The 25949-nt window shown below is 39.6% G+C and overlaps 3 protein-coding genes across 4 annotated transcripts; all 3 read left to right on the top strand.

Moving 5' to 3' along the window:
* Positions 1 to 1941: 1941 nt before the first annotated feature.
* psmg1 (proteasome (prosome, macropain) assembly chaperone 1) lies at positions 1942 to 7854 on the top strand. Its single transcript, XM_053442354.1, has 7 exons — positions 1942 to 2149; positions 2762 to 2865; positions 4123 to 4268; positions 5637 to 5699; positions 6197 to 6395; positions 7145 to 7275; positions 7693 to 7854. Exons 1-7 carry the CDS (start codon positions 2031 to 2033, stop codon positions 7768 to 7770), a joined length of 840 nt encoding a protein of 279 aa, XP_053298329.1. The 5' UTR covers positions 1942 to 2030; the 3' UTR covers positions 7771 to 7854.
* Positions 7855 to 8784: 930 nt separating this feature from the next.
* On the top strand, positions 8785 to 14660 carry ccdc15 (coiled-coil domain containing 15). Its single transcript, XM_053441394.1, has 10 exons — positions 8785 to 9161; positions 9772 to 9921; positions 10246 to 10374; positions 11403 to 11525; positions 11620 to 11748; positions 12523 to 12642; positions 12735 to 12838; positions 13196 to 13387; positions 13510 to 13658; positions 13773 to 14660. Exons 1-10 carry the CDS (start codon positions 8988 to 8990, stop codon positions 13820 to 13822), a joined length of 1320 nt encoding a protein of 439 aa, XP_053297369.1. The 5' UTR covers positions 8785 to 8987; the 3' UTR covers positions 13823 to 14660.
* Positions 14661 to 15258: 598 nt separating this feature from the next.
* slc37a2 (solute carrier family 37 member 2) lies at positions 15259 to 24981 on the top strand. Of its 2 annotated transcripts, XM_053441990.1 has the most exons (19): positions 15259 to 15580; positions 15733 to 15811; positions 16992 to 17073; positions 17419 to 17509; positions 17847 to 17925; positions 18019 to 18154; positions 19528 to 19604; positions 20560 to 20726; positions 20882 to 20919; positions 21036 to 21176; positions 21705 to 21795; positions 21904 to 21966; positions 22081 to 22166; positions 22263 to 22311; positions 22858 to 22931; positions 23042 to 23120; positions 24000 to 24097; positions 24231 to 24295; positions 24722 to 24981. In XM_053441990.1, the coding sequence occupies exons 2-19, from the start codon at positions 15753 to 15755 to the stop codon at positions 24735 to 24737; spliced, it is 1491 nt and encodes a 496-aa protein (XP_053297965.1). In that variant the 5' UTR covers positions 15259 to 15580; positions 15733 to 15752; the 3' UTR covers positions 24738 to 24981. The 2 variants fall into 2 exon arrangements, with proteins under 2 accessions (XP_053297965.1, XP_053297964.1); XM_053441989.1 differs by having other exon boundaries at positions 15259 to 15811.
* The last annotated feature ends 968 nt before the right edge of the window (positions 24982 to 25949 follow it).

Below are 25949 nucleotides of genomic sequence, written 5' to 3'. Positions count from 1 at the left end.
TTCCACTCTCCTTCCACTCTATCAATTATATTAACAGCGGCCCGGAGCTTCCTCCTAGCATGATTCTCCATTTTGTGACGGGAAACCTTTCTGTTTTTACTTTATGGCCTCCTGCTACATTATTGCACTGCCCTGGTAATAGAGCTTACTCTCTATTCCACTCCAGGCTTTGCGCCTCAATCCAATCTGTCTTTCCAACACCAGGCATTTTCTGGTGACAATGAAGTATGTTTATGGTCGTGCTGATGTCATCACATTTCTGTTTGTCCCTCATCTCCCAGGGCACAGCTTACAGGAAAATGAATTATACAACACAATGGAAAGGATGGATATTCTGCAGTCAACTTGAAGCCAATTTGCTCTAACATGACTTGGCTTTTGTTTCCAGCTAGATATACAGCCGGAGATGATCTGCCAGCGTACTGTAGAAACTCTGCTTTCCTGCTTTGTTGCGATTGTGTAAATTATGTATCACCAGTAAGACGCTGGGGGAGTCTTGTGGCATGTCAGGTTCATTCTTGATTTGCACACGGCACAAACATAGCATATCAAGCATCCCTACACTAATTGTTAGTCATATTCAAGCCCCTATGTATTGTATAACCATGCCCACGATGTGGATCCACTAGAGAGTCTTGGCTTTAAATCATTCATTGATTTAAGTGAGCAACTCAGGCAGAAATACAGTATGTTGGACAGGCAGTACTCATGCATGCAGCCTTGGTCTTGAGCTTCCCACTGGGACAATGTGAAGTGACTGGTGTTGCATGAATATACATTGTATTTGAGCTGATGCGTTTCTGTGCATTGGAAATATTTTGTCACATCTTATCTTTCTAGATTTATATTGCGGTGACAATTCTATTATATGTACGTCGAAATAATAATTACACTCTCTAATCATTCTCCCAGGCCCTGAAAAGATTATGTCCAAACAGGATTCAACTACAAGTGATGGAGGATAAAATCTGAGTGAAAATGCATTTTAAGTTTAGCAGCAGATAACGTGAGGCTCCAGCCGTCTTAGCTTATCAAATCATGTGGGTATGTTCTAAACTTAGTGCATTTTTAAGTACAAAATTCTCTGAGTGTTTTTCTGGACGGTGTGTCGTGCAGAGCTGAAGTGCAGCTTGAAACACGAACAGGGAATTTCATCCGGAAGGACCTCAGGGATTATAGGAGCACTGTTGACAAGAGGAACATTTTCGGTGACTGACAACTCTTTCCACTAACATATGGTAATGTGAGTATTGTTTTCAGACAGACTTGAACACATTCTTTTTATATAATATGAACGATGCACATTGAACCCATGAGTCATATTGTTTTTGTATCACCAGAGGATATTTCAAGATGCATCTCAAAGACCTTTGACTTTCAAATGTATTTTAAAAGATGTGCGAATAGATCAATATTTTTCTTGCAGAGGGGCAAATGACTATATGTAATGAGAAAATTGATTATTTTTCTACACACACATAACTCCTACATGTTTTAATAAAATGTGTCATTTCTTTGTTTCTTTCTCTCTTTCTTTCTTTCTTCCTTATTTCTTCCCTCTTTCTTATTCTCTCTATATCTTTCTTTCTTTCTTCCTTAAGTCCTTTCTTCCCTCTTTTTTCTTTCCTTCCTTCCTATATTCCTTCATTGATTTGTGTCTTTGTTTCTTTCCTTCCTTCATTTCTGTCTTTCTTTCTCTCTCTTTTTTATTTCCTTCCTTCCTTCCTTCCTTCCTTCCTTCCTTCCTTCCTTTCTTTCTCTCTTTCTTGCTTCCTTCCCTCTTTCTTTCCTTCCTACCTTCATTCCTTCCTTCTTTTCTGTCTTTCTTTATTCGGTCCTTATTTTCTTTCTATCTCTCCAAAGCCCCTATTGATAGGTTTGAGGAAATTGTGCTTTATTCTGAAGTATTCCGGGCTTTTATTCTGAAGGGGGGTCGCTCCGGGCGGAAGTTGCGGTCGCCTGTCAAGAGCTGAAGTTGCGTATCTGAATCACTAGCTGAACTTTCGTTTTCCTCTGAGAACACAGTGAGCATGGCGACGTTTTTCGGCGAGGTGCTGTCGGTGTATTCTCGGGCTGTAGAGGAAGACGACGAGGAGCTTGAGGAAAACGAGGAAGACGAACAAATCCGCCGAGAGCTGGAGGAAAAGAGGTAAATAGCGTTAGCCAGCTAGCATGAACACACGGGAAGTGACAAGTCAGAAAGCATGGAGACCATTCAGAAAGCTCCATCCAGTGAGATAAACATGTAAACTACACTTTAGTTTAGTTTATATGTGGCTCCCGTTCTCCTTCGCTGACAAGCTAACATGATAATATGGTGGTTAGCTGCTATTAGCAGTAATAACACTGCCTCACACTACAAGGTCTGTTACAATGGGATCTACTTTAAGTCTCTGGGTTTGTGCTGGAGGGATGAACACCATCACAACCATTGTGGTGTTCTGATGATGGAGGTGCAGAGCTAATTCAAGCTAATAGCAAGTCACAGCTATGGGCACAGCACATGATTCACATCATTCATACTCATTCAACTATTACGTGACGTGAGTGGATCCTGGTATTGTCATCCTGTTTCTTCACCCCTTTTTAGAGTGTTTCTTTAATATGTAGCACGTGTGTGTTCAGCTGTATCTACTGTACTACAGCCCTGCCACTATCCTCAGGCACTTGCATTCCTAGGTGGAGTAAAATAGTAATACAAAATGAATATCAAATTTGAGTCTTATAGTGTTTTCTTAATCTCTCCTTACTTACTACCCAGGGAGGTTGATCTGCACTGGATCCCTGAAGTCTCAGATTCACTCAAGTCCGGAAACAAGTTGCCGTGTTCTGAGTTCGTCCTCGCTGTGGGACACAACGCTGCCAGTAGGTAGCTCCTGTGTGCTACCTTACCTGTGATGAATCCTTTTTATACCACACTCAGTATTATTGGAACGATCCCTGTGTGGAAATTACAACAGTGTCAGCTATTTAAGAGTAATTCTGCTTTTAAAGATGATTAGGTGTCAACATAGATATGCACATAATTTGTTTATCACAATATATTCTCTAGAGAGCAACACCTTTCTTTTCTCAAGTTAAATTATGCATAGAATTAATATGACTAAACGCCAAGATTTCACACCTTCAACATTTATAATTAACTATGGATCATATATATTGGGTGAAATATGTCAAATGAAAGGTGTTGCTCATAGTGAGAAATAAGCGTTTCAGCACCTTTTGAGTTATTTTTTTTAACTTTCTGGCAGCTTTATTGCTTTGGTCAATTAGCCCCTTTTGTGCAATGGTTGCTTTTTAAAGATAATACGTCAAATATTTGCTGTTTAATTTTCTTGGATATGAAGATGTGATTGTTATCTTTTCACTCATGATAATGAACTAAAATATTTTTGGACTTTGACTGTTTGTCTGACAAAACAAAAGGACCAGAACATGTCATCTTGTTCTGTGGGAAGCTATAATAGGCCTTTTTTTCATGGCAGTCCTGAATACCATATTTTGGGGCTTCTCTGACAGCAGAGCAAAAAAATTATTACTTTGGTTTTATTAGATAGATAGATTACTTTATTCATCCCCGAAGGGAAATTAAGTCATCATAGCAGCCGGTACATTTGAATACAATAAAATACAATACAATAGAATAAAATATAAAATATAAAATATTGCAGTAGAAAGAATAAGAACAGAAACACAAGATAAATAGGTAGATAAGGTGCAGTGGCAGATGATGGTAATAGTACTGATGATAGGATGGTAAATGTTATTGTTAGACAGTATATATCTGTTTATTATGTGTCAATAGTCTTAAACCCAAATAGGTTCAGTTTATTATACCATAGAACAAAGAGAAGCAGAAATATTCATAGATCATAAGCTGAAACCAATGAATGATTGGTAATATTAACTAGTATTAAATGATCAAATAATTTATTAATTTATTGATTCAATGTTTCCACTTTAAATTATTATAGTTACATTTTTCCCATTGTCTGACAGCTGTGGCATCTTCAAACTATATTTGAATGCATGTCAGAACCAGAAAATAAACTAAACATCTAAAACATCAGAATAATTCCAATGTGAGCCATTGTTGAATTCTGAGAGGCTCTGTCTTCACAGGGTTTCTGTCAGTGTACGTTCTCACCTCTGCAAACTGGGACAAAGTGGGACATGCGTCCGTGTGGAACGAGAGGAGCCGAGCTGTAGCTGGACAAACAAGCAAGGAGTCAGCATGTGTTTTCTACAGACACAAGGAAAACCCGACAGTGAGTGACAAACTAGCTGTGAACATCACTTCAGAATGTGTGTGTTGTTTCATTATTCCCACAGAAGGCACCAGGCTGCTGCAAACTCAAAGATCATCCAGTTAAATCAGTTTGGTCCTGATTACCCCAATTATTGTATATTAAGAGAATATTACTGGGGCTGTGTCCAGTTAATTGTTATGCAATAAATGAGAGAAGAAAATAATACATTGTTGGGTAAATATAAGAATTACAGAATGACAACTGAAACAGATAAAAAAACAATGTTTATGAAGCCGTTTAAATGACAGCACATACTTCAATCTCAGGTCTACTGTGTCTTATTTTGTACATGGTCATATCATATGTAACTGTGTTCCTGTATCATTTGCACTGTATTGTATATTGAGAATATAACATGGAGCCCCACTTCAGATGTACAAGTAGGAAAGTAGGCCACGGCACACAGGATTAATGAGCCCTGGCTATCCACAGCTCAGAGTTATAACCAATCGCTCTCATGTGTGCAGCGGTGGATGTAGTTTCTCTCCGCCCGATGTCTTTCGCACATGGTTTAATCAAGATAAACATAGTCAGCCGCCATATGTGATAGCACTGGGCTACTGAGGAGGCTTCAGATTTATCACGCATTTCTTCTCCTGCTGACTGAAATTGCTGCAGAGATTTAATGAGTTGAAGGTAAAGGGCTTCCATACACGGTGAAGCAGCTGTGGACCACAGATATGACAGCCACTCATTGATCTGTAGATCACTCAATAACGGAATTTGTTTGTGCAGGTTTTTACATTTATTGACCATGGACAGTAGATAAATGATAAAAACAAGCAGGTTTGCTGGGAGAATACTATGTATGGTACGGAACAACAATAATTGGTCTATTCGGTTTAGTGTGAAATAAAAATCATATTTGGCAAATACTTTGACAATCTTATCTAAATTGAAGACATTGCCTTGTGCTTTAGATTTTTCAAAGAGAAACTAGTTAATTAAATCATCAAGACTCTAATTTGCCCATTATTTCAATACACAAAATAATTATTTCGCAATTTTTTTTTTTTTGCCATCTCACCAGATTTCTAACTGAGTGAATTAGCTCCCGCCCTCTATTTCATCCTCTATACAGCTTCCATGTGTTTGAATTTCTTCTTCTGCTGTGGGTGCTGCACTGTACCACATGAAAACATCACAGAAATACAAAGTGGAGATAAACCCAAACTGCTTGTGACCCCGATGAAAATAGCTGTGTGTGTGACTTCTACCATTGATTTGACATTTAGTTGGGTATCAGTCTTTCCTGGCTTTAATTCACACCACACAGACACAAGTATGAGTTTGATCCACAAATGTCTCATGTTCTTTTCCCTAAAGGTTTTGATGTGCCAAGTGACTTCCCACATCGCAGAAGACCAGCTTTTTCAGTGGACAGAAAAGGTCGGATATGTTTGTACAATAATACATTATTTTAACTGTTCTGTGATACATTAGGTTGGTATATGGAGAAGTTTAGACCGGTTTTCTCTACTGCAGACAGATGGCAGATTTACAACGATAGACAGGTTTATTTTCTCTCATTCATTGAGCTCAACAATGAGGCAACACCAGGACGTTCACATGATTATCATACTCAGAATTATGTCCTGTACATAATTGTTATTATCGCTTAGACACACATTAAACTAAATTAGCTATTTGCTATGAATAATCTGATTCTTTGTCAGTACATATATACTCATTGACAACTTAATTAAGTTTGCCTTTTGACCTAGTAACAAGCCAATCACATAGCAGCACCGCAGTGTCTAAAAGCATGGTTACTTGTTAATCTACAATCATCAGTAGTCAAACATGCAGGTATTCTTTAGGTTGATAGATAACCACCGTTAAAATGATGTTGTGTTGTACTGACTGTGTTTCTTTGTCTCATCCAGGTTTTTGATTGTCTTCAGCACAGAGAGCTGAACGTGACAGTGTTGTCAGATAGCTCTGTGGCCGATTACAAGACAGCAGATTATCTGTGCACCAGCGCCACTCCGTTCCTGCGCTCTCTCCACACTGGTACCTTCAGTGGTAAGCCGGTCTGCCAATCACTGGAGCAGCCCAACATAGTAACTGGGCTTTCAGCTGCAGGTACTAACTTCTCTCATTCTCTGCCTGTTTAGTTATACTAGAGAATCGCATTCACACGCAGATTGGTATCACTTTCAAATAATAGATGTTAAGTGGCAATGTGTGCAATTGCATTTGGGGTCTACATATGAAATGGCTTATATTGCAAAGACTGATTTATAACATGAAAAGAATAATTATAAAATTTGAGGGGAAATCCAACATAAACAGTCTTGCTGAAAAGCTAAATGTACCAATTGAGCTCTCACATTCAAAAAGATGTTGAGTTGATACTTGGCATTACTAGATAATGGCTTTACATTCAATGGAATGTCCCAGCACAAACAGCCTTACAGCTCTTGGTTGAGAGCTTTGAAGTCTGAAACGTCAGAAAAAGTTCTGATTCTCTACTCTTCCCTTCGAAGTGTCCTTGAGTGAGACACCGAACCCCAGATTTTTCCTGATGTAATTAGCTTGTAAGTATCTTTGGACAAAGAAGTACTTGCCAAGTGAATGAAATGCAGCACCATTATGCTCCTCTCCACTCACTCAGAACACAGCCTTGCATCCTGATTTGGTAAATTCAGTCTTGGTGCACATAACACATTGATAATCTAAAAAAACATGTGTAAAGGACTTCAGTCCTGGTCACTGAGGACTGTAGAGCGTTTGCCCTCCTCATGTTAAAGAATCTAGTATTCACCCATTCAGATTTTTCAAATTCTTCATTACATAACCTTACATTCTTCTGCTTTATGCTGTTTCATCAGTACTGAACCACTGCCAGGTCCACCGCATCGCCACCGTCGTTTACCAGTGTTACAGTGACATCCTCGGCCCTGACTCTGTCACCATGGAGACCTACAAGCCTGCACTAACCAAGCTTGGGAAGTCCATACAGGTGAGCTTCCTCTCTTTTTATATCTGAGTGAGCTTTTGGAAGGTCAGTGGGCAGTAATTTTCAGAGAGATGTTATGTTTGACAGTTTGGCATGACGCACCTTTCTAAATACTAATGAGCCAATTGGCAAATTTTTCCAGGCAGAAGTAGCCAGTTTGCAATGGGCCTCCGGGCAGAAGCAAATTCAAATATTGTTTATCTACTGATCCAGGCTCATAAAACTGCTCCATGTACATGAGTTAGTAGTGCAGCAGGCCTCCATGTCATTAAATGAGTTTTAATTGTACTTGAACATCATTCGGCATGATGATGTGGACGTGATCATGGCCTCATTAAATCACCATTAAAACATAGCAGAAGAGTTCCCTTGTTATTCTGACTTCACAGCTTAATCGCCTGCATCTTTTTGTCTCCTCAGTTGGCCTCGTCTCCGAACACAGACGTCCTGCGCAAGTTTATCCAAACCACCGAAATTCAGAGTAATCTCTATATCTGAACATGTTGCACACTGAAAGGTGCATTAAAGTATGTTTTCCTTTGATAAAATACTGTAATTTTTTGAAATAAAGAAAAAAATATACTTGTGTATTTCCCATTAGTTTCTAAAGAGAGTGGTATTATGACTGGCATGCATGCACCATACTGCTGTCCATGTTAATGATTTATAGAACAGTGCTAGCAACAGCTTAAAAGTTTGAGCTTTGGCTTAAGACCAAATACCTGCAAGATTTAGGACATTCTCAGGCTTTTAGTCTAATTTCGCAAAATATAAAAGTGACATGGGATATTAGAGACTCCTCTAACTGTCCATGGATCCATTTAAAACCCAAATCAGCAATAAAATTATCCTGCTAACATATGTGTCATCAAAGATGTAATGTATCTCATTCCTCCGGGCTTTAGAACTCCATTGTTGTCCGCAACCTCTTAAAAAAACATCTTTGAGACACACCAAATGATTTGTGAGTAAATCCCACAAACTATTTTGCTGCTTCAAATACTTACTGAAGCATAAAATGTTTATCAATCTGTAGCTGAACGTAGTCTCAGAAAAAAATCATTATTGAAGCTTCATTTAACACCATCTGCTGCATTGGGCGATATTTGATCATTTCAATAGTCAATATGATGTTTTATTTATTTTATGCTGGATATGTTGATGTCGTCTATCCCTTTAGTTGACTTGTGTTTAAGGTTTTCTTAACTATAACTCAGTTTTCAGTTACCGTCTTGTGCATTATAGTTCATTATATTTCATTGTTATGCCTCCATGTTTGTGAAGGCCAGTGGCCGTGGCCATTTTGGTTCTCCTTGATGTTGTCCATATGTAGCTCCCTGAATACTGTTTTAATGTGTCAGTCGACGGGGAGCCACTACAAACCGGAGTAACAATCCTTGTGTGTCATAAAAGATGAATCAGGGCATAATGAACCTCACAGTGTCTTCTCCTGTCCTCCCGGGGGCAGTAATGAGCCAGTGAACGCTTTGAGAAACAACACAAGGTGAAAGAAGACTAAGTGAGCGAAAGTCAAACTGACCTGTTGATTATTTACGGAACAAAAACAAACGACAGCTGGTTTTAGCTTTTATTTTCCACCTCTTGTCGTTTAAACAGTTAACGGCCGAGCTGCATAAAACAGTCAGCCGAGCCTAGAGGCTGTTTTCGCCGTGATATAAAAGCACTTTACGTTAGCCTGGTCAGTAAGGCTAGTTATGAGTGCTAGCCGGGTCATAGCCTCGACGGGCGGCCGAAACAAAGCTCCAAATCGCCGCAGAAAGGAGCACCGAGCCCCCGGAGCTAACGGGGTGCTAGCGGAGAGGAACCCGCCTGTGGTGGCGGTGGGAGCCTGGGTGGAGGACGGACCAGACTTCCAGGAACACCCCTGTGTAAGTGTGGGACTTAACCGCTAATGCCCAAAGAGATTCCCCCAGGTTGCCAGGCACTTCACTTCAGAGACAAGAGCAGACAGTCTGCAGAGATTGTTAGCTGTTGTGTTGTTGACATGGGGTTTTCTCTATGCCACAGGCTACAGCTGTATATGTAAAATATTCATTCTATTATAAACCTCATGTAAAGTATTGCATCGATAACCATAAATCCGTTGGAGACATTCAAATTAAAGTCTGGCTTGAATTTGCTATATAAAAACAGCCTTTCATTTCATAGATTTATGTCTCGTTAAATGTACTTAAATATTGTAAGTGAAGGTATTCATAAATACAAGACAGGCCAATGATCTCCGTCCGTGTCAAAATATTATATTTGTAGAAAGAATAATTTATTTTTCATTAATTTATCTGATTTTGTAGCCAGCCCAAGTTGGTTGTGTGGTTTAATCTGTGCTAATGTATCACATTTTATTGACTCATAAATATTTTATTTAAAATCTTAATCTGTAGAGAATCTGTAATTATAATTGTCAGTTAAACAGTCAAATGAATAGAGAGTACTGATTTCCCCCCCGAAGTACAGACAGTTCTCTCCTGTCTTGTTTAGGCTCTTGCTTTGATAACTGAGGAGCTTCAGGCAGAAAAGAGGAGGGAGAATGAAGAGAGCCTGCGACGATTTCAGGATGGAGTGCGCCACCGAGTGGCTCAACAAGCCCAAGTCTTCAGGAAGAGACAGCAGCCTCAAACTGAGCTAATGGTAAAGCTGACATAAATTGACTGATAATTAAGTGTAATGACATCACATCAATTCAAAAAAATACTAACGGTAAGGGCTGAGGTGACTTTCAGCTTTTATTTTGATTACCTTATGAAACATTTGGTCTGTTAAGTGTCAGAAAATAGTGAGAATGCTCAGCACTCCAATCTCTTTCAATTACTTTATGCAACAAACAGTCCAAAACATGAAGGTATTCCATCTACAGTATATTGATTTAAAACAGAGAAATAGAGCATGTCTAGCATCCAGATTTGTGTTGACCCAGATTAACAAATACCCCATTGCATGCAATTTGATGTCCAGGTTAAACCTAACAGGAGAATCCCGCACCAACAGTATAGAGTGTGGACCCAGCATGTGCCTGCTGGGGAGAAGGTGGTGTCTACAGGAGCTGCTGTACGACAGAGGGTGATGGAGAGGAGCTCTCAGGAGGTGAGAGGGTATTGCATAACATTACCACAATAGAGCAGGAATGAATAATTGAAGTCTGAGCAAAGTAATGACATTTTTTATTTCCTGCTTGTATGTGTGCGTCTTCCAGAGATCTGTACTGAATAAACTGAAGATATTGGATTAGATATGGTTGATACTTTTTCTACTATGTATTTTAATTGTAAATTATTGGTGTCCCCACATATTTGTATTTTTCATTTTTTCATAGCAAATATAAGCAATATGGCCCTAACTCAATATCATAGATTAAATGGCCAGAAGCGCATTCCTACATGCCATTTGTACTTTCAACGTTTGAGGCTGCAGATTTGGGAAGACCCTATGTCAACAGGACAGTCCCCCTGTTCACACAGTCGAGTCCTTAAGGAAACGTTTGTCCTAGATTGACGCGAAAGAACTTGACTTGCCAGCACAAAGCTCTGACCTCAACCTCACCCAGCTCCTCTGGGAAGACCTCGAGCACTGACTGTCGACCAGGCCTTATCACTCAACATCACTCTTTGACCTCACTTGTGCTTTTGGGTCTGAAGGCGAGCAAATCTTAACAGCAAGGTTCAAGATTGTACGGCAGACGTACTGAGACCAGAAGAGGGGAAGCTGTTCCATCAGATTAAGGTTTTAGAAAGATATGTTTAAACATCACATTCAAGAGTGATATTTGGCAAAAAAATTGGGAAATTGCAGCTCTGATATTAAATCAATATTGTATTTGAGGTAATAACAAACAATGTCTGTGTTGCAAAATTTGTCCAACAGAGAGTGCTGTTTTATATAAATGTTTCTGGTATGAATTTAGTTAAACCGTCTTTATTGTTATCAGTCCAACAATTCTAGTATGTCCTCAATCATCCTCTTGTAATAATTCAGGCAGTCCTATGTGGTCCTATTTCTTTCAGCGCAGAGTGTGTTATTGGCTGTGAGAATTATTTCACTGTTTCCTTCTATGAGTGATAAAATATCGTGACAGTGATTAACTTGGTGGATTATTTATTTCCATGATTTTCCAGTCTAGTGAAGGCATGAGGCAGGTCAGACTCAGACTGGCCGCATGTCAGATGAGCTCTCATGGAGGAACAACGTCAGACCTTCCTGGAGGCAAATGGAACATCTCTCCAAACAGACATGCGACCGTCAGTGTATCACACTTGTTCCTCTTTTAAAAAAGGAATAGTTCCTGTTGCACATTCAGGGTATAAAAGATACATTTTCCTGTGTTCCCAACAGAAAGCTGAATATTTCATGCAAAGACCAGAACAGGAAGTGGATGAGGAGGAGGAGGAGGAGGAGGAGGAGGAGGAGGGAGATGATCATTTCTTCACCAGTCAACATGAATATCCCCTTGTTCAGCACAAGGTTAATGAAAACCCCCAGTGCAGCAGCCTTTCGTGGTGGCTCTCACTCTGTATTCCATGTTGATGGCGTTTCTATTTTCTGTTGAAGTTCTTTAAAAATTCATTTTAGATGCATTTAAATATAATTTATTCATCTTCATTACAAGAATCAATTATTTGGATTTAAATGGAAAATGTAGTCGGATGAAAAAACATTAATATTTACAGAATAATATGTCTGAATATAATAGTCACCAGACACAGTTTGCCTGCAACACACACACACACACACACACACACACACACACACACACACACACCAACTTCTCAGACTCGAAGTTCATAGTTCAAACTGAAACACACAGACTTCATTCTGTTGGCATACTCTTGCTATACTCAGCTAAACTCACTCTTTGTAGCATTATTAGTATATGTCTTTGTAAGAATAACTTTCATAAAAATCTAATCAGAAATCTCATAAAAGTAAACATTTGATATCGTGGTTCCTCAGTAACTTCTGAAATGACTTAACTGTTTCATTATAGCGATACTGAAACCTGATGCTTTGAACACATTTTCCGATGTGATAGTTAATGGGAAACTGATAATATGAGTTAATGAATGTCATACATGTTTTAAGGTTGTGTAGGAGTACTGTGTTGCAATGTTATACTAAAGAAGGAGGATTAAGATGTACAAATATTTTTTTCTTTCAAAATCACTTGACATTGGCAGCTTGGTTCATTTATACCAGTCAAAACCTACTGACCCTGTTTTTACTGTATGTATGTTTCAGTTCTGTGGAAGTGTGTTTAGGGACACAGTCAAGTCACAGCCTGATCCTGGTTTCAAGTCCAGCCTCAGAGCCACACAGGTCCTGTGGCCTCTGACTGAGCAGGAGGAACTGAGAAGACAGGTAGACCCCAGACAAAGTCATGAAACTTGACTTCACTTGTGCGAACTTGTATCAAAGCAGATGTCACAGATAACTCGCCTCTCTTTGTGCAGCGTCAGTCTCAGTTCCTGATGCAGCGTCGCCACTTCATGAGCACTGAGAGGGAGCAAGTGAAGGAGAACAATCAGCACAGGAAACACCTGAAGAGAACCGCAAGGTGACGACTTTTCCTCTGTATCACTTCCTCTTATTTAAGGGTGTTTAAAGTGATCTAATGGCCAAACTATCAGAAACTGAAATAACAATCCTCTGGGGCTCTGAAAGATTGCTGGTCCAATATTTTGAAGAACAGCAGCTTGAATTCAGCTCAGTATTTTATAATAGACAAAAGTGTTACGAATATTACTTATTGTTGTACTATGATTATTAATACTATGTTTCTGTGTGATGATTTTACCTTGAACAGTGTATTTAACCATATTTTAGCGAGAGACGTGTTGAGATTTACATTCTAAAATACTAGCATAATAATACAAATTGATCGTTCAGCCTCCTTTCAAATGTGTCAATGAAGGATAAAAGAAGAGAAAGAACGTATTCGTCTGGAGGAAGAGAGAAAGTTTGAGAGAGCTCGGCAGCTCGTGGAGGCCCGACAGCAGCTTGAGGAGAGAGAGCTGCTGATTGTGGAACGACTGAGGCTTGAGGAGGAAGAGAGAGCTGTGGAGCTGCAGAGGAGAAAAAAGGAAAAACACAAAGTAGCTACAAGGTAATTCACGGGGATTACACTTGAATATGTGTAAACCCACAAAACTATGTACACCCTCGGATTATAACGGCTTCTTGAAGTTTGACGCTGTCCTGATAAATGGACTGATTGTAACTCTGCAGGTTCATTGACGCCCTGAGAGCTCAGATGAAGGAGAGACTGTCGCAGGAGAAACTGGAGCCCCCTCCTCTCTGCTGCTGTGCTTCCTCTTTCTGGGACTCTCACCCCGACACCTGCGCTAACAACTGTGTCTTCCACAACAATCCCAAAGGTAAACACAGCACACACCGTGACCGGCCTCGCTATATTTACATAATAACATTGAGCTTCAGTGGAAATATACATGAAATGTAAACAAACACTTCAGTCCCATTTGTCTCCACAGCATATGCCCAGGCGTTACATTCAACAATGCTGAATTTGGATTCACGGTAAAGGAAGCTGGTGAACTGAAGTGGAAAGTGACATCAAAGAAACCAGGTCCTTATTGTTTAGGTCTGACTGTTTGTAAAGAATGCCCATCCAGTACAGAGGTGCTTCAGGAGTGAAATATGAGGAAACAACAACAACAGATACTCGATTGGTTCCCATGATATTTTGAAGAGGACCTTCCTGTTTCCCACAAGTTGAATCCAAATGACTTTTTTATTGTTTAATAACACAAGCGAGATCAGATCTTCATTCAGGGATTTGATACAATGCAATTACTGAAGTTTAAAAGTTTAATAAAGTTTAGGGAAGTTTTTAAACTTGAAGATATGCTTTTGAGGATTTGCTGTGGTATTGTATGGTATTTATAAGTATATACTATGTGTCATGTTAAGTTATAATTCTTTGATAAACTCAAATCTGTAAACTGTTTTATTTATTCTTTTTATTCTTTATATGAAAGTGTATGCAGTGTTTCCTCTAAGCAGGCCGCCGCTGCAGCAAAATGAACGAAGCGGAAACCCAGGTTTTTTAATGTTAGCACCGGCTGGCATTCTAATGTTGCTTGTTAAATAATCATGGATTGAGGAAACATCACCCTCATTGCACTACAAACTTTGAGGGGAGAGGCCCTTGATGTTTTCTTCCCTGGTGGTGTTCAACAGCAAAGAAACACACTCTGAATAAACTGGAAATGAATATGAATAACTTAAACGTTATCTCACGCTCTGACAGGCCAGCATGCTTGAATAATAATCAGGCCAAATGAGTTAAGTGTATATAACTGACATCATTGCCAGTAAACATACAATTACAATAAAAAAATAATTTTATAGTAATTTAACTTTTTAATTGTAAATGTGTGTTTATTTGATAATTGTTAAGATTTTTAAGTTATGGGTTGAAATTTTCTGTGTGATGCAGTTTGATGATTGAAACTGGACACGTGTTAGAGAGACCATTACATTACATTACATTACATTACATTACATAACATTTCATTTAGCTGACGCTTTATCCAAAGCGACTTGCATAAGTGAATTCAACCCCGAGGGTACAGACCCAGGACGAAAAGAATCAAGAAAGTACAATTTCTTCAAAATAAAGCAAAACTACAAAGTGCTATAGACCATACAGTCTTTAATGTGACTCTGATTTAACTAGCAAGTTTCCTCCTTCCAGAGACACAGCCAAGACTTGTTCATTTATAGCTCAAGATAGAGATAACATAATTTTACAAAAAATTAAATACAAAATAGAATACATTTTAGTAGGGATATCTAAAATCAAAATAAAATGTGTAAATAAATAATAAATTAGTCACAAGCTGTTTGTGTTGTTGCTGTGAGCGGTGGCTCCGGCTCCAGCGGCTCCAGCGGCTCCAGCGGCTCCTCGCCGGGCTTTCCCTTAACCGCTCCGCTCCTCAGCTGTTTCCGGTCCGTGGTCAGGGCGGAGGGTGGGGGCCATTCAAGTCACGTGTCCACCGGGAGGCTCCGTATGGAAAACAATGTGGATGAAACACATTTGGGTCTAATAATAATTGAATTCACGTTTCTATTCTTGCCGGACGCGTGTTCCCGGCGCGTGGAGGGAGGCCGGCTGTCTGCTGAGAGGAGCATATAAACCAGCCGGGCAGAATGGAGACCTGCTGGATGTCCACGGAATGTATCTCCCGACACGAAGCCAAACGACTGCTGCTCTATTCTTCTAGCTCATAGCGTCTACCTCAACCCCCAGTGGCGTTCACCCGAGCCAAACCTGAAGGTCCGGTTCTGTTTTTACATATATTCACTGTTATAACCAGGTAATAAGCAGCTGGTTACCCCCTGTGGTTAGTGAGTAAGCTACAAGTTAAACTCGGAGGACATGTCTCGGAACCAGTTGTGAGTCTTCCTGTTTTTTTGTGTGGACAACAGACAAACGTTTTTCCGCCAACATGAAATCTCCCCTGGCTCCTGGAATGCGACTCATCACGTCGTTTTCTCGGGACAGCTGGTAAGTTCTCTTATCACCGTCCAGGTCCCACTGTTCTGTCCCCAGCAGCCGGTTAGTGGCACCTTCCTTACACGAGGGCAGCCTGTGTGTGTCCGTGTGTGTGTTATCTCCCTGCGTCAATGTTTAGCCAGGGCACGTATATAAACTCACAGTGTGTGGACCTGTGGTGCAGCTCTTAGTTCTTTATTCATTATATCATAAGATCGGTTTCTGTGCGTCGATACATCACGTCACTAACTTGTTATTACTGCTTGTTTCCTGTTCCTGCTCCAGCTGCGGGGATCGAACCTCACAAAAAACTCCCTCTGCTTATAACAAGTCTCACTTCTCATTTCAGAGCTTCCTCCCCTCATCGTCATACATTCAGTTTTTAAGGAATCTGCCAAGACACCAGACACTTTAACAACATCTCAGCCTGTGGTGTTGGTTTTCACTGCCACCAGGATGACACGTTAATTGATAAGAAATTAAATAACAAGTCACATCAACTTATATTTTATCATTATTCTAAATTTTGTGAAATAATTAAAATGAAGGCAGTGACCTGGGCCACGCCCTAATAACTCTTTGAATTATTATCTGCAGAATGCGATACATTTTAAAATGAGTTTTGCTTTATAAAGCAGTAGAAATCAGTGAGTATTCCTTTACATCCGAATGAAATGCCTACAGATTGATTGATTGTGTCCGACCAAAACGCACAATCCAGTGATTTGTTTGTTTACTATAAATCAATACAGCAAATAGCCTCAAATGTACACATTTGACAATCTGGATAGATACATGTTCCTGGAATCTTGTTATTTCTGTTCTAAATTCACTTTGAGTATGATTGGTACACAAGTTCACTTCAGAACAACAAATTCTGTCATGTCTTGAGGGTGTGTGATACAATACACAATGAAGGAACGCTGACGTGTGTTTATTACCATTAGAAAGATGTTATTACACAAGGGCCACCGCCTTATGCTGCAGAGATCATGTGTTTGATTTAGAGACTTACATTGAACCAGGATTTATTAAAGTGATATTGTTACTTTAATCCATACATTTGTATTAATATTAAACATAATTCCCATACGCACACAGCTGTCTGCTTATGTTTGTATTGATGTCAATGGAGTTCATGTTCAAGGCTCTTGTACTATAACACGTATTCATTTGGATCTTTCTTTTGCAGTTATCGCACTTTTATTCTTTTCCTCACCTTCCTCTTCTACACCTCCTACCATCTGTCACGGAAACCTATCAGCATTGTTAAGGTGACTATACAAGTTAAAAGGATAATCATAAACTAACCCTTTGCCCATATAAAAATGAGGACAATTGCTAATGTTCTGCAACGTGTATGTCTTTCCTTATCCAATGTGATTTAGCTAGTTTTAATCAGAAACAGGCATGTTGTTAGCTATGGTATAATCCTTTTAGGCTCCACAGTGTCTAATCTCACAAAAAGAAAATGCAAAGCACAATTATGTCCATTGAACAAAGGCGCATCATCAACCAGTGACTGTGACAATAACTAAATGTGGCACTTTTCCTTGCACTGTTGTTTTGGTTGCAGTGTTTCACCAGTCTCTGTCACTATTTTTCTCTCTGATCCTCAGAGTGAGTTGCACAGAAATTGTTCCACAGTCGTTCGACCTGCAGACCTCAACATAACCAACAATGCTACCTGGTGTGACTGGGCTCCTTTTGGTGAGTCCTTAAGTTCCTTTAGTTGTCATCTTGTCATCAATGCAACATAAAACCTCCAGCACCAGCTAAACCCTTCACTACGTATAGATTATCATATATTTTAATAACCATTAATGAGTATAAGTATCAGGCCTGAGAATTCTGTAACCATCTACCTAAGGTATTATTTAGGAATGTTGTTGATTCACGCACAGGCTTCCCATCACTGCAGACACCTTGGTTTTAATTCCTGGTTTGATTCCATAGCTTGACAATGCATTTCAGCTGCCATAGGTTTTTGTGTTGCTGGATGGGGAGTTGAAGAAAGATAATATTTGTATCCGTGTCATCTCTTTAGACCAAGACAACTATCAGACACTGTTTGGGATCTTGGATAATTGTTTCCTGGTTACCTACGCCATCGGCATGTTTTTCAGGTTTGTATGTGCTGTTGCTGGAAGTCCTTGTTTGTTGTTTTTGTCTGTGGGTGAATGTCACATTAAGCTTAAATCATTTTCTTGTGTCAACAGTGGAATATTTGGAGAGCGCGTGCCCCTGCGGTACTACCTGAGCGTTGGGATGCTGTTGAGTGGATTGTTCACGTGTCTGTTTGGCCTTGGTTTCTACTTGAAAATCCACTCATTGTGGTACTACGCCGTCATCCAGGTAAACATAAAACACCACAAACACGTACTTTCTTTTCTTCCCTTGTTGGTTGTAAACATAGGGGGCAACTTGTAGATGGGTTGGTCTGATATGTTATGTACAGTGTAATAGGCCCTGTTCAGACCTTGTATTAACATCCTGAGATATCCGATCACAAGTGGACAGTTGATCTGTTCACACCTGGCATTAAATACAATGAATGCTTCTCCTGTGTCGACTTGTGATCAGATCTCTCTGGACGGTTGTTATTACCAGGTCTGAACTGGGTCATTAACGTGTGTATCAGTTTATTGCTATCTCATAACCAAAGTTCAGCCGCAGCCACACACACACTGACCAGGTTTAGTTGGTCACTCGATTCTATAGGAAATTAAAGTTGCTCCCTGTGTGTATGCACACTCAGTGGCTTAGTACAAATAAATGCATTAGGTACGTTCGACTTGATGCAGCGCTGTGCAGGGCGGACTTAACGTGATGCATGCTGGTCCTAACACAATTGCATGCTGGTTAGAATTTTTGTCCGACTCCATCCAACTCTGCCAGATGTCACAAGGTCACATGACCTTAAAAGACTGCGCTACCAAGAGAAGCAGAAAGTGTCCGACTTGACGTCAGTGTTTTTTTGCTCCACCCCTCCACCTGATCAAGACGGACACAGTCAGACTTAGTCCATCTCGAACGCTCCTTTCGTCAAAAAAGTTTTGTTTCACTTCAGTTTTTGTGTAGTGTCCTTTTGACCAGTAATAGCCTCGACCATGCACTGAGATTCAGAGTGTGCCTCATGGTGGCAATCAAGCTCTGACTTGTCATCTTGCACAATCAGATTTTAGTTGTATTAGTGCGAAACAAAAAATATTTCTTTGGCATTGCAATAAATCCAATGTTCTTCTACAGCTCTGACGTGTTAGATGAGCTTCACACGACGCACCCCCGTCATCAAATTCCACAAGTGAACTCGCAACCTATGGAAAACTATTAATAGAAATACTTCTGATTCCTCATATAATTATTAATCACACTTACATCTGTCAGCTCCATAGAGAAAAATCTTTAATTGACATAAGAGATAACAATCCAATATCTGAGGGGGAGCTCTGTGGGTCAGTACAGACCTAATTCATCATCTCTTCCCTTTAAGAAATGTAGAGATCTCGTGGTGGCTTAGTCAGGCTTTACTCACATATCACATGACTCACAGCTGCATCATATGACTGCAGACATATGTCTGGGCTTATAACGGATTGGTGAGAGAATGCTAACACTGGTCTCCCAATACCCTGTATAGAGTTGGAGAGTTTGTATTATCTTTATGATGCTTCGGTTCTGTAAGTTAACACAGGCGTGGGTCTCCTTCTGTCTGCTTCACTCTGCAGGTGATGAACGGGCTCGTGCAGACCACTGGTTGGCCGGCAGTGGTGGCCTGTGTCGGAAACTGGTTTGGGAAGGGGAAGTGAGTACAGTTGGAGCAGACCCGCTGACTAAACAGTATTCAATACCTTCTTTTTTCTGCAGCTGACAAACACGTGCCTGTTGGTCAAGGACTCATTTTGAAGCCCAGTGGTTGAATGCACTCAAACTGGTTCAACTGCTTCTTGACAAGAGCAGTAGAACTACAACCACAGTATAAAACACTTCCGCACACATGACTTTGTGCACAACAGCCCCACGCCCATCTGAGTGGAGCCCAGCCATTTCAGTGTCTGGCCTGTAGCTATAGATTGTGTTTACTTGCAAGAAAGAAACCTTGTTACACAGAGATCAGACATGTTTACACAAGCTGTAATAACCTGGTTACTGTTTACAGGAAGCTGATCGATATAAAATTGTAAAATGTTCTGAGATTCAAATCCACCCAAATTTGTGGTCTTTTTAAAAATTATTTCTTTAGCTTAAATAGTCAATCAGTTGTTGATCATTAAAGAAATGATTTTGGTTTGAAATCCACTTACCTAATGAGAAGATTGTTTTCTACCTCATATCTATGTGTGAAGTATGGGCTTGAAGTCATGAAGTTCTCAGTATGGATTAGCATGAAGTCTGGAATCAAAGGAAACTGCTAACCTTACTGTGTCCTAAGGTCACCTATATCTACCGCCACCTAATAGCTTTGTAACAAACACATTATATCCTGTCAATAGCTTGCCCTATATGCAAATACAATTACGTGTTCTGTGCTCAAATTTGATTAATGCTGTATTCTCACAGACACTTGTCACACTGCCTGACAGATTCATCTTCTTTGCCACATGACAAATCTTTAAGGGAATATTATAGTATAATACAGAAAGGATTGAAAATCTATATAAGAGTTTTCTTTAAAAACTAAATCATTGCAACACCTTTCAAATGGTATACACCTTCTTTGTGTGCTTGTTTTGATCCTGTTTTGTATTTTTGCTCATCAGACGTGGGTTCATCATGGGTGTGTGGAACTCTCACACCTCAGTGGGAAACATCTTGGGCTCCCTCATCGCTGGAGTCTTTGTCTCGTCAGCATGGGGAATGTCCTTCATTGTCCCGGGCATCATCATCGCCTGCACTGGGATACTGTGCTTCTTCTTCCTGGTTGAGAGTGAGTTTCTGTTTATCAGTGACACACACACACAATCACAGACCCACATCCCGTTATTACAGGCTCATGCTCAATGCTGTATATTTATTATGCCAGCATCTCTAAGCCGCTGTATAAATACATTTCTGAATCCCATCTTTTCTTCTTCTGTTCAGAACCTGAAGACATTAACTGCACTCCTCCTCAGCACCATGTGAGTTCTATCAGAAACGTTTAGTTTCTAATCAATCAATGAATGAATTAATTAATGTTAGGTAACAAGGAAGCAGCTTGAACTTTTGCATGCATGTTTATGTGTGTGCCCTTTAGAGTGATCAGGACAGCGGTGAAGTGGAACCTCTCTTGCAGAACTCGCCCCGAACCGTCAACGGGTCCATCTCCAGCGAGCCTCCAGCCATTGTTGAGGATCACACCGAGGCTATTAGCTTCTGTGGAGCTCTCAGTATACCTGTGAGTCAAAGCAACTCTTTTTAACCTTAGAAATGTTTGGTTTGATTGATGTGGTTGGATGATTTTGAAATGGGTCGTTCTGAATTATAATTACTACTTAAAAGTTTATAAACAACGAACTAACAATGGTCATGTGTTCAATATTTTGAATTTTTGTTTACACTTTGTATATAAAATATGGAATAAGGATTTGAAAATGTAAACCTTATCACCCTCTGATGGTGGTAATGGAAACTACACAGTGACAGATCTGATCAACCTTTTTGCTGATTTAAAAAAAAAATCGGCTTTTGAGACACTGCATTTATTTTATAATCATTCAATTCGAATTTTTTTTACACTTTTATTTAATAAAGTGGTAACCATCTGGAAGGTAGTGCAAAATCCCACATTTACTTTCTTTGTCTACCTTGCTGCAGTTAATCAGAGCAGACTCACCAGCAAGAGGTCTCTTCCTAACACATGTTTAATGTAAGCGGCATGGGAAAGACTCCAGAGGTTTTCATGTTGTCATTGTGTCTCACACAGGGAGTGATGGAGTTTTCTCTTTGTCTGTTGTTCGCCAAACTGGTCAGCTACACTTTCCTGTACTGGCTTCCTCTCTACATCTCAAACGTTGGTCAGTGTTAACCCACTCTTTTTTCTCCAGTTATAAAATGTTATTTTTATACTATAAATGTAATATATTTTCCTCCCCGTCATCCTAAAGCTTGTTTTTCATTTTCAGCACATTTCGATGCAAAAGAGGCCGGAGACATGTCCACACTGTTTGATGTTGGAGGAATTGTGGGTAAGTTGTGAGCCTTGACTGACCGGACTTATCATATTATCTGAAAATACTTGTTTCAGGTGTAAGTGTTAGCCAGGAAGATGTAATGTGTCTGAACATGTGCTAAATGTACAGGAGGCATCATGGCAGGTGTTGTGTCTGACTACACCGGTGGAAGAGCTACAACCTGCTGCGTGATGTTGATTGCTGCCGCCCCCATGGTCAGCGTCACAACATAAATTAAACAATAAATTTAACATTAACTATTATTTCCATCTTTGCATGGATCGTAAAGGAATTATTTGTTCATGTTTCAGCTTTTCCTCTATAATAACATTGGACAAAGGAACCTCGGTACTACAGTTGGTAAGTCTCTGTTTTTAATAATCATTCTGTCATCTTAATGTTAATTCGGCTATTTGATAGTTTGCTCTTACAATAAAAATGAAGTTCTAAGACAAAGCTGAAAATGAGAGATTATGGCATTTTTTTATGGAATTAAGGCTCTATAAATACACACTCGTCTTCATATTTTAACTATTTGATATATATTCAAAGCTGGAGCCTGTCATTTCTAAAGTCTATTCACACTTTGGTTTGAAATATTTCAGTGAGAGAGAAAATATTACACTTCTTTGAAATAATAATTTACAAGAAATGCCACATATTTAATGAGGCAATGGCTAAGATTCATAATTCATTATATCGTTACAGCAATAGTAATAATGTTCTCTAGAAACTAAAATGATCGTGAGATGAGATGAATCATGATCTTAAATCTTATTCTGCATGTATTTGTGCCTATAGTGCAGATAGTGATCAGCCATAGCACCAGTCCATGATTTGAACTGAAAGAAGAGTGATCCTGTTTATAAAATGAGAATCTACTTAAAGTTGTTTTTCCATATGTAGCTATGCTGCTGGTGTGTGGAGGCCTGGTGAACGGACCATACGCACTCATCACTACAGCTGTATCTGCAGACCTGGTAAGAAGTGATGCATCTTGGGAAACGCTCTGTTGTATAATCTCACTGACATGTAGTGAACATAACTGAAAAATACTGTTTGTATTGACCGGATGTGTTTGTTATAACAGGGAACCCACGAGAGTCTGAGAGGAAACTCCAGGGCCTTGTCAACAGTCACAGCGATTATAGACGGGACTGGTTCAATAGGTACGTGTTCAGAGTCAGAACTGCAGAGATTCAGCCTCTCACTGTTCAGTTTGTATTTTCAATCACTCTTTTAATGTCCCTCCTGTAGTAATATTAACAATGGATCAAATCAGTATTGCCAAAAAACTTGTTAGTACCTCAGTGGTGAATCCACTGTGGGCTACGTGCTCAGAATCAAACAATGCACTGCCAGTCCAAATATATACAGATACTTATTTGCATTAAAGATAATGATGCATGATGAAATTCATTGCATGAATCATTTCGAAACCACATTAAAAACCCTAACCTTTACAATTCGATGCCTTATTTTTCCAAAGACATTAATTGATTGTAACTTCAATGTTTGCAGGGATGCCCCTACTGCAACTATAATTGCATATAAAGTAAAAAAACAGAAAATTCCATATAATAATCCACTTGACTCTCGGACAACAGTTGTAGTTGTGCTGCACTCCTCCTGAACACAGGCACTATGTTAACTCTGTTCATACCTGACATGTTGGCTGATCTGATCACATCTCTTAAGTTCATGTTGTCACTTCACTCCTGGTATTAGAATGAGCCCTGAATGTGTCGCCAGAGGAGAATTCAGATCGGATTAAACCGTTCTGCTCTATTTGCAAATAAATCAATCATAAATCCTCCTTTTTGTTTTGTAATGAAGTTGTTGAGCGAAGTCTGCTCGAAATGAAAACAAGTCAAAACAACACAGACAGAGAGTCTGCAATTATGTGATGCTGGTCCTCCTTTTGTATTGAACATTTGCATTTTCCGCCTTTTGCAAGTATAAGTCTAAAAGGTTGAAGGTTGCTGATGTCACTAATTAAAAGAGTCAGCAGAGGTGTCACTGTTTTGCCGTTGGTTTGTTTTCTGCAGGAGCTGCACTGGGTCCTCTGTTAGCCGGTCTGATCTCCCCCTATGGCTGGAACAACGTCTTCTACATGCTCATCTCTGCCGATGTGCTCGCCTGCCTGGTCAGAAACCCCTCCTCTCCTCTCTCACACGAGGCTCACAATTTTCATACTGGTTTTAGATGATTTAATTGTCTTGAATATATTCCTGTAGCTGTGTAACAACTGCCAAAATGACACGTTTGTTTTTCTTCAGTTTTTGTCCAGGCTTGTTTACAAAGAAGCTCAGGGTTGGTGCAGACGTGCTCCCCGGGTCAGAGGGTCAGTATCTACAGCGGCTGTGGTTTTTCCAAACTTAACCTAAATTTATATTCATGTCAAAAAGTCCCCCTGCGATTATTGTATCCCTAATTTTCAACTGCACCCTGGTCAGGTTATCAAAGCATGACAAAAACATCAAATCTGTGATAGCATGGAATGTTATTTGTGTTATCAAAACATCGTCGCACCATTTTATCATCAGCTGCTCGGAGGGCGTATTATATCCGCTCGTTTGGTAAACAGTAAATGATGGTTGCTCTGGTTGTCAAGCAATCATCACCACCGCCCGCTCCCGGCGAGCAGTAACATTCAGCTGCAGAGAAAACTTACATATATCCCTTTTATATAAGGAGTAAAATAATAATAATATTGTATTTTGATTTCATTTTATCTCAAAATGTGACTATTTTAACCTTTTTATTACAGGTTCAAAGAAATCTGAACTACGCACACAAACAAACTGGGAACCAAACACACAAAGAGGGAAACCAAGCTTATGCTGATCTGGTACAGTGGACAAACGTCTTTCCATTGAAGAAGTCATCAGTGGAAAGTTCGAACAGACGATTGAGGCCTTCTTCTTATTGTCTTATAAAAGACAGAACTTTTTTATGACTAATCTACTAATTCTGACTTGTTTTCATATTCTTTTATCATTAAAGTGTATATATTGTTCCTTTTCTTAATTTGGTCGTTTTCTGTCTTCTTGGTTACTGCATCCTCACAGTACACAACACAGTACACATGATAACACATGACGGTATGGAAGAACTCGCAGCCTGTTTGATTTTTGTTTACGTCATTTAGTCACTTTTAATTTTTTCTGGGCAGGAACAGGAGGTGAGAAGGAGGTGCGCAGTCCACTTCAGCGCAGGAAGTAAATTTATATATATATTTAATTTAATTTAATTAAAATAAATAAATAACAGAAAATAAATTAAAAGTAAATTTTCAACACTTTCTAATTTTCTGTAAATTTTGGTAAGAATTTGAGCATGTTGAAGTCCTCACAAAGCCAACAATTTCCAGCACTGGGCGGCCCGAGCACATGCATTTTGAAGCGTTGCATGCGTTTTGCGTTTTGCCTTTTCCCTGAAAAAACAACAACTTCATTTTCCCACTGATCAGTAGGTGGCGCTATGACCCTGACGGAATATTGACACAGACCCGTTCAGGCTTGGACTCTGATCACGAGACACAAGTTTGGTGGTCATAGGTGATCACAGTGGAGTCATGACAACATCATCTCCTTTCGCGAAGGATGAACCTTTGGCGTACTTCAATGTTTACACGGTTTGAGGAACTGTCCTTATTCTGAGAGAGAGAGAAAGATGTCACTTTTGCAAGACATAAAGATCCCTTTGATCTTTGACCACTGTCATTGCAGGAGTGGAGTTGTTTGTTTACGGCTCAGCATCAAAGGATTCATGGTCCATGTACTGTATGTCCGCGATACAGAACCTCGTGTGTTAATGGCGTGTAATCAAACTTTGACGCCACGCCACTTTTACACCAGGCTTGTATTGTTTTCAAATTTTCTGAAAATTTTGGTAAGAATCTGAGCAATGTTAAAGCCCTCAAAAAGCCAATTCATTTGCCTAAAAAATAATAATAATAATCCTTGCAATTTCAATAGGGCCTCACTTATTATTAT

This window comes from Pleuronectes platessa, chromosome 15, assembly GCF_947347685.1.
Source record: "Pleuronectes platessa chromosome 15, fPlePla1.1, whole genome shotgun sequence".
NCBI classification, from domain to species: Eukaryota; Metazoa; Chordata; class Actinopteri; order Pleuronectiformes; family Pleuronectidae; genus Pleuronectes; species Pleuronectes platessa.
This window is presented reverse-complemented; position numbering and strand designations above follow the sequence as displayed.

Excerpts from the sequence above, each read along its gene's own strand:
- slc37a2 (XM_053441990.1), top strand. The coding sequence starts at position 15,753 with ATGAAATCTCCCCTGGCTCCTGGAATGCGACTCATCACGTCGTTTTCT. Across the intron at positions 20,727-20,881 it reads CTTCTTCTTCCTGGTTGAGA|AACCTGAAGACATTAACTGC; the intron begins GTGAGTTTCTGT and ends TCTTCTGTTCAG. Across the intron at positions 24,098-24,230 it reads CCGATGTGCTCGCCTGCCTG|TTTTTGTCCAGGCTTGTTTA; the intron begins GTCAGAAACCCC and ends GTTTTTCTTCAG.
- ccdc15 (XM_053441394.1), top strand. The coding sequence starts at position 8,988 with ATGAGTGCTAGCCGGGTCATAGCCTCGACGGGCGGCCGAAACAAAGCT. Across the intron at positions 9,922-10,245 it reads AGCCTCAAACTGAGCTAATG|GTTAAACCTAACAGGAGAAT; the intron begins GTAAAGCTGACA and ends TTTGATGTCCAG. Across the intron at positions 12,643-12,734 it reads AGGAGGAACTGAGAAGACAG|CGTCAGTCTCAGTTCCTGAT; the intron begins GTAGACCCCAGA and ends CTCTTTGTGCAG.
- psmg1 (XM_053442354.1), top strand. The coding sequence starts at position 2,031 with ATGGCGACGTTTTTCGGCGAGGTGCTGTCGGTGTATTCTCGGGCTGTA. Across the intron at positions 4,269-5,636 it reads GACACAAGGAAAACCCGACA|GTTTTGATGTGCCAAGTGAC; the intron begins GTGAGTGACAAA and ends TTTTCCCTAAAG. Across the intron at positions 6,396-7,144 it reads AACTGGGCTTTCAGCTGCAG|TACTGAACCACTGCCAGGTC; the intron begins GTACTAACTTCT and ends CTGTTTCATCAG.